This window comes from Ictidomys tridecemlineatus, chromosome 4 (genome assembly GCF_052094955.1).
Source record: "Ictidomys tridecemlineatus isolate mIctTri1 chromosome 4, mIctTri1.hap1, whole genome shotgun sequence".
Classification (NCBI taxonomy): Eukaryota; Metazoa; Chordata; class Mammalia; order Rodentia; family Sciuridae; genus Ictidomys; species Ictidomys tridecemlineatus.
In genome coordinates this window covers 107,424,965-107,433,391 of record NC_135480.1, presented here as the reverse complement: position 1 = coordinate 107,433,391, position 8,427 = coordinate 107,424,965, and the positions used below count along the sequence as shown (strand labels likewise).

The 8,427-nt window shown below is 34.0% G+C and overlaps 1 protein-coding gene across 2 annotated transcripts; it reads right to left on the bottom strand.

Moving 5' to 3' along the window:
- Positions 1–1,083: 1,083 nt before the first annotated feature.
- Positions 1,084–6,322, bottom strand: LOC101957782 (olfactory receptor 8G5). 2 transcript variants are annotated; one of them, XM_013364833.2, is made up of 2 exons: positions 6,283–6,322; positions 1,084–2,024 (listed from the first exon to the last, which is right to left on the bottom strand). In XM_013364833.2, exons 1-2 carry the CDS (start codon positions 6,320–6,322, stop codon positions 1,084–1,086), a joined length of 981 nt encoding a protein of 326 aa, XP_013220287.2. The 2 variants fall into 2 exon arrangements, with proteins under 2 accessions (XP_013220287.2, XP_013220288.2); XM_013364834.2 differs by lacking the exon at positions 6,283–6,322 and having other exon boundaries at positions 1,084–2,098.
- Between the last annotated feature and the right edge of the window lie 2,105 nt (positions 6,323–8,427).

Genomic DNA, 8,427 nt, shown 5'->3' with positions numbered 1-8,427 from the left:
GATTTATCATGTTGGCTCATTGGATTTCAAGTCTATTGAAAATGTTGTGTCTCATGTGCATGTCTGAATTCAAGAATAAATTAGACTTGCTTGAGAGAATTCTTGGTTATCAATTGGATCTAAGGACTTAGTAATCTAGAATTCACAATGGTGCTAAGATTTATTGCATAAGTAACTCAAGACGAATATTTCTAAATTGGTGTTTAGAAATAACTAAGGATGATACCAAATATCTTGAATATTCTTGAAAACTTAGGCATAATATATTTGACTTAACAACAAAAAGTGGGGTAGAGTACACTTGAATGGGTTCATGAGTAACAACTATACAGGATATATATTGACTTTCATATATATATTTTATAGGAGAAGATTATCAAAGGGTTACTAGGGATCTAGCTACTGAAGCTGAAGCCTGAGTAATATATGCAGAGCACTACCTTCTTGGAGGTTATAGTCCAGTGAAGAACTGGACAATAGCAGGCAGTTATTCTAAAACTAGAATAATAAACAATAAAGCAAGGTATATTGGATTGGGCATAATCACAATATGGACATGGATCTATAATTCATATTTTGATTTTTGATTAGGTTTTATTTTTTTAAGGAAAATAGTAGAAGAAAAATTCTCAAAGAAAATGCATGAATCGAATATGGTAGAAAAAAACTTTTTTAGGTGGAATATATGCAAATGCTAAAGATAACAGAGATACTATTGATATGATTTGTGTGATTTTTTGAGTGCCTAGAGGAAAATAGATTGGTAATCACATCTGGAAGTTGGTGTTTTAATTATGCTGAGGATTATGTTTTTCATCAAACAAATGGGAAAAATGGAGAAGGTAATGGAGATGGATGGGTGGTTTCATGTATACATGGCATTGTATTTTACTAATTTTGTGTCTCAGTGATACTTATGAGAGAAAAACCTAAAGATAAATGACATTAATAAGGTCACAGAAAAAATAAATTAAGCTCATAGAAGGAGAATAATGATAGATAGACTAAGATGAAATATATCAATTTGTATAATGTAATAGCCAAAGATTTAGATATAATAAATATTCTTTATGTTATTTCTCCTCACAGAAATTTTCTTTTCTCCAGCATTTTCTTCAGGGCAACATTGACATCTTTGTTCCTCAGGCTATAGATCAGAGGGTTCAGCATGGGCACAATAATGGTGTAAAACACAGAGGACACTTTCCCTTGGTCCATGGAGCTGACTGATGACGGCTGCAGGTACATGAATGCAGCAGATCCAAAGAAGAGAGCAACAGCAGAGATGTGGGAGCTGCAGGTGCTGAAGGCTTTGGCCCTGCCCTCAGTGGAACGAATGCGCAGGATGCTGGCTATGATGAAGATGTAGGAACTAAGTATGGTCATACTGGGGGCAAGGATATTAATCCCACTAAAGACTAGAATCAGTAATTCATTGATGTAAGTGCTAGAACAGGAGAGTTTTAGAATAGATATAAGATCACAGAAATAATGGTTGATCACATCCATTTTGCAGAAACGAATCCTAATCATGCAACCTGTATGAGCTGATGCACAAACTGCACCTATAATATACACCCCTAAAATCAAGGAAAGGCAGGTCTGGGAGGACATGATGACATGGTAAAGCAGTGGGCTACAGATGGCCACATAGCGGTCATAGGCCATTACAGCCAACATGTAACACTCTGAGATGGCAAAAATGAGAAAGAAATAGAGCTGAGTCATGCATTCAGGGTAGGAGATGATGTTCTTCTCTGTCACAAAATTCACCAGCATTTTGGGGATGATCACAGTAGAATGGCACAAATCAATCAAGGACAGACTGCTGACAAAATAGTACATGGGGATGTGCAGGTGAGAACTGAGCCCAATTAGTGTGATCATGCCCAGGTTCCCCACCACTGTGAGCACATAGACTCCTAGGAAGAGAAGGAAGAGGGGCAGCTGGAGCTCTGGTTTGTCAGTTAACCCAGCGAGGAGAAACTCAGCTACTGTGGAGTGATTTCCTGTTGCCATGTCCTCTGTTTAATTTCTGAAGGAGACAGAAAAACATGGTTGATGGATGTACTTGATTGCTATTCTCTTTGTGCAGGAGGGTGATCCTTGATTTTTATGTGATTATTTCACTCTGGATGAATTTGTTTAAATAAAATTTGTTACAATTCAATATTTTAAATTTTCTTTCAAACACAATAATTATTTTATATATAACATTTAACTTATGTTCATAATAATTGAAAACCTTCCAAGTGTATAATTTCAATGTTCTCAAGCTAATATTTCTAGGTTAAGACCTGGAAATGTATTTAGAGAAGCAACTGTGAATAAGTGAAGCCGGGAAAGTAACAATTTGAAAAGAATAAGCCCTGCTTGACTGCTATGGCATTTAATAACCTAAAACTATATTCAGGTAGGGGTGAACATACATCAGAATTTTCAATTATTTTTAACATAGTATCAACAAATAAGGTTTCTACACAAAATATTGAGGTTTTCAAATATATTAAGATGAAGCATGATCTATAAAGTCTACCATGTGTATCACCAAATGGAGTGTCTCACAGTTAGTTATTTAATGATTCAGGGACCAAATACCTTTGCTTTCCTTTGAGGGAAGCAGATGACTAGAGGTTAAATGGCCAGGCCTTAGGGTCAAAGTCCTGTGTTCACACACTTACCACCTGACATCCTTTGAGCAAGTAAGATGATGTCTTCATGCTGTGGATTTCAAATCCGTAAGAGAGAACAATATTACCTACCTTATAATAAAACTGGTGGAGACTTTTAAGTCTACCAATTGGAAAATAAGTGATAATTGCTGATTTCAAATTGTAGAATCAGCTACCTCAGAATCTCATTTTTTCCTTTCTAATCCTTCAACTTCTGTGAATTAGAAGCAAGTACAAAGCAGGTGCACAAAATTCAGAATTATAGAATTTAAAAATTTATCCCTTTTCTTCTTGAATAATAAATAGGTGACTTAAACTGTTAGAAATACTGAGGTGCCACAAGAAATGAAACGTGTGCAGGAAAGTGGGTGGGCAAGGAAGACATTTACCCCCGCCAGAAGGGTGTGCTACCAGAACCTAGCAAACAAGCTGCCTTGGGTGTGTGGGGGGGGCAGTCTGTTCACATCCTTAACTTAGTGCTGCCCTTCATTGTAGCTCAGGGTTATGATCTATGCAATTGGCTAATTTTAAAATTGAGGTGATCAAAAAGAAGAGCTAGAATTAAAATGGCTACAATTAGATCCAATTAAGATTATATTCTGAAAATGAATCAATAGACTTTCTATGTCTCACATTTACTATTTTACATACACCAAAAATAAAATTCCAAATGGATTGGAATTGAATTACAAAAAAAATGAGAAATATGGAAAATCTAAACATCTCAACATGTTTCACAGCAAAATCAATCTGAAATGAACCAGATTGAAGATAAAAGCTGAACTATAAAGCATCCAGTTAAAAAAACACACACACACACAGAAGAAAATCCTGGAGATCTTAAAACAGCTCACAATTTCTTAGAAAGAATATATATGCACATAAATTACAGAAACAAACAAACAAAAAACCCCACAAAACCTCATAAGAATAGTTCAATTGTATTTCATCAACATTTAAAACAAAATTAAAGATACTGCCAAGAAAATGAAAAGGCAAGCTCAAGGTAATACATATGTCTGGAAAAAGAATCTTTCCTAAACTATGTAAATAATATATAATTTTTATTATAAAAATGTTTTAGTCAGCTTTTGTATTGCTGCAATAAAGAACTAACTAAAACAATTAGAGGAGAAAAAGTTTATCTGGGGGCTCACAGTTTCACAGGTCTCTACCCAAAGACAGCCAACTCCATTGATCTGTGCCAGAGGTGAGGCAGAACATCAAGGTGAAAGGGTGCAGAAGAGGAAAGCAGCTCAGGACAACATAAGCAGAGAGATCTCTGCTCAGTGAGAATAAAATCCATACGCTAAAAGCAACCCCCAGGGACCACCTCCTCCTGTGACACCCTATCTGCCTACAGTCAACACCTAGTTAATCCCTATCTGGGGATTAATGCACTGATTAGGTTCAGGCTCTTATATAAACCTCTAAACCCTTTTTTTTTTTTTTTGCATGGTCTCACACATGAGCTTTTGGGGGACATCTCACATCTAAACCATAACAAAAGATAACCAAATGTAAAAAAAGTGAAATATGAACAGATATAGGAAAATATACATAACTAGATAAAGAGAGTATGAAATATATCCATTGTACTTTATCATAAATGGAATAAATCCACACCATAATAAAGAAACACTACAAATCCAGGTAAATGGAAAACATAAAAACAAAACAAAATGAAATCAGCGGGAGATACCAAGTTTTTCTGAGGAAGAACTGTGCTTTTCATACAAAGTCAGTTTTGGAAAACAGCTTGGCATGTTCTTGTAAATTTAAAAAGAAAATAATTATATAACCTATCAACTCTGCTTCTCAATGTTTACTTAAGAAATATATAAAACAATTGTCTATGCAAACTCTTGAACAAAGAGTTCTTGGCAATTTAATTCATACCAATCAAAAATTAGCAATGACCTAAATGTTAATTCAGGATGTATTGATGGATGAATTGTGGTATATGGATAGAATGGAATACTATTAGTCACTAAAAATCATTACTACCAAGCATTAAAAAGGTGCAAACCATAAACATAGGAAATAAAATGAACTGCATTAACACTTTTTGGAATGGATTTCAAAACTAGACACCAAATTTATAGATATATTCACTGGTGTAGCAGTCTAGACCTGTGGTTTTCTGTGTGCAAATTTTTAATAAAGGATTGAATTTATTTAATAAATATCATTTCTTCAGATTTTATCCTTCTTCTCAACTTTCCTAAGTTGAAATATAAAATATTAACCTTACAAATTATACAATGCATTGCATTATGTTTTTCATAATGATTTTTTTAACATTAAGAAAAAAGAATTTGTAGACTACACAGTGATTCCTATTTCTTCATTCTGGAAACAAGTAAGTTAAGATTCTTCTATTTTTGTCGTGATCAAAGCTTATCAGTCTTACTACTCAATTAAAATAAACTTTTGCAATATTGATTTTATGAGTTATATTTTTATTTAAATTATTTATATTTTCTAAATTATTTATGATTATTTTTATTAATAATCTTTATGATTGTATTTTCTATATATTTTACTTATGAGTTTACCTCAAAGCCTCACTTTAGCAGTATCTCACAAATTTTAACACATCAAACTTATGACTTATCAGTTTAAAATATTCTATAAGCTCTGTTTCATTTTTTCATGTAAATGGAACAGACACAAATTTTTATAGATGTTTACAGGGTTTTTTTTCTATTTCTTTTTAAAAATGTCTTTCTTGATTTTATTTTGGTCACAGAATATACTCTGAATTATATAAGTAATTGTAAGTTGCTGAGGTTTTATTCATAATACAGAATATGGTCAGTTTGTGTAACATTTCCAATGGAATTTAAAAATAATCAGTTGTCTGGTCATGAGATTTCCCAGTATACATGTTTCAATTAACTCTGATTCACTAATTGTGTTGTTGTGGTATTTCAAGTTCATGCCTTATATCCTTTCTCCCTGAATCTGTCCCCATGGAACATCCACATATAGGATCAGTAAATACCCAGCTTTGTAGCATCCAACTTGTCTCGCTTCAGGGACTCTTATGTTAAAGCCAATATTACAGTTACTCAGTATTGACTTGATATGAACAGAGTTCTTTATTCCATAAAGGCTGGTGGCACAGGGTTTCATAATATGGTCGTGGATAAGGCTTGATTATAGGACTGATTGCTTTACACACACATACAACATCTTTGAGCACAAAAACTATTAATTGAGGAGCTTCTCAGTATGATTCATCCTCAGAGTCAGAGATTGTTGGAAGATTGTGGTATTAACTAAAAATTATGAATATAAAAATATACAGCTGGGGCTATAGCTAAGTGGCAGAGCACTTGCCTAGCATGTGTGAGGCACTGGGTTCAATCCTTAGCACCACATAAAAATGAAACAAATAAAATAAAGGCATGCTGTCCATCTACAATTACAAAATTTTTTTAAAAATATGTAAATGTGTGGACAAATAAAAATAGAAGTTCCTGAATCACTTCCCTGTGTTCTTAGCCCTGTTCTCCAGAGACAACTTATTCTCTGTAAAAAGGCTTAAGTAAACAATTTTTTTCCAGTTCTCCTGAAGATTATGTCTGTAGCTCTAAAAATTTGCTCATATTGGTGTCTCTAGAACTAAGAACTTTGAATATCATATCAACATTCCACATCACATGTGAAGGTACCTGAATTAAACTGGTACCACCCCTTCCTTTCTCATTCTAATAATTGACATTCAAATTCTATTCTGAATGTGTCCTTAATAGCTTCTGGAACTTTAAAAAATATTCTCAAAACTCTATTTGTCAACTTTCAAAATTTTCTTAACACAGAGAGGTTCTGGATGTTTTACTCCTTGAATCCTTATACCTTGCTCTACTTATACTAGATGTAGTAAATCAGCATCTTTGAGGATGATGTTTAGACATTTTAATTCTTCAGAAATAAAATAAAATAAAATAAATGGAACTATCAAATCAGTTATGATAACTTAAAATTGTAGTCATGATAGAAACATTCTTCAATTTCTTGTAATTGGGCAGGTTTTCCTGTTAATGCTCAGAATGTTATAATTTCTAAACAGCATTTATTTACTTACTTATTTATTTTGAATTAGGCAAGATCTCACTGTTACACAAGATGCTCCAACTCATGGATTCAAGTGATTCTCAGCCTCCCAAGAGCCAGGACTACAGGCGCCACACCTGGAGATAAAGAGCACATTTTTAAAACCGTGAACTACATTATATTCTAGATGATGATCAGAATTATTCTCCCTCATTTCCTGACTAACTAACACACATCTGGCATATCATAGAAGATAAAAAAGCATTTTGTGAAAATATGAATAATTGAATAAATGAGTTTTATTATTGGGGAATATATTCCTAAATGTTCACAGCACTTACTCCCAGACCAAGGAGTCTCCAAATACATGTGAATAAACACACTCACCTCTCTTCTGCCTGAAACCTCAATGCCAACTTTGATTTCCAGTGTCCTCTTTGACTTGGAGGAAAAGAGCACTAGCCTGATGTTTGCAGTCCCAGGAACTCAGCATGCTGCAGTCTTCAGTGCTGAAAAGGCAGAGCCTGGATCTCCATCTCAGGTACTTCGAAGCTTGTCCACAAACCCGTCAGCACTTCCAAGTTTAACTTTTCAGTTTGTGCTTCCCAGCTTCAGACTGGCTTCAAAGTCACCTTTTACAAACTCCAGATTGATGTGCCATGAAGCATTGTACAGAGTTTAGATTTGCCATGTAACAAGCATTAAGGGGACAAATATTCTCCAAGGATTTTCATTTCTCTGAGAATAAGCTCTTGAGAAAAGAGCTGATAATTATTACCACTGATAATTTCCCCAATTGTCTAATTTCCATTCAAGTAGATTCCTGTCAACTCTAAACGTCCTAATTAGTAATAAAGCTTGGACCATCATGATAAGCCAAGGACTGTTAAAATGCACATTCTGATCAAGCTCCTCTGAATGGAGTTTGAAATCTTTGTTTCTTACAAGCTTCTAGATGATATGGGTGGTTCACAGCATAGTGCAATTAACAGGTTTTAGTGAACCACAACATATTCTGATGAGTTATATGTCACTCATAGTAGGTTAGCAACTTTAAAATAAATATGAAGTCACTGGATTGCAGACCTTAGGGGTATTATTAACAACTGTTGCAAGATCAGGTGATTGTCTTCCTTTGATTTAATGTGAAGAATCTTGGCAAAGTAATAGAATAGCTTAAATTAAACTCATCAGTTCCAACACTAGGGCCAGGGTAGCAGAGCACTATGATTGATCTACAATAGGTGGATTTCATGATTAAGTGTAGTGGTCAGAGTTACTCAAATTCCCAAACTATGAAAAGGTTTGCAAGAAAAACCCTAGCGTCTTCTCTGCTGATCACTCTGCTGTGTTTTCAATAATTTGTGTTTCATGTGTTCCTCTGTAAAAGCTGGAGATAATGTCTGACTAGTTGAACTCATACATCATACAATCAGAAATTTAAGTTTAATGCAATAATTACTTCTATCTTTAAGCACTTAAATTGTGATGTGACATTTTATTTCTAGATTCAAATCCCAGGTCAACTTCATTATTGCTAGGTGACTAGGAAAAATTATTTTATTTTTCTAAATCTCTAGAATACAGAGATGTAAATACCATTGCCTAATGAACAATAAATAGCATTACACCTGCAAGGTCCCTAGCACAGTTCTTATCTTTTCATAAGAACATTGTATACTTTTTGTTGTTT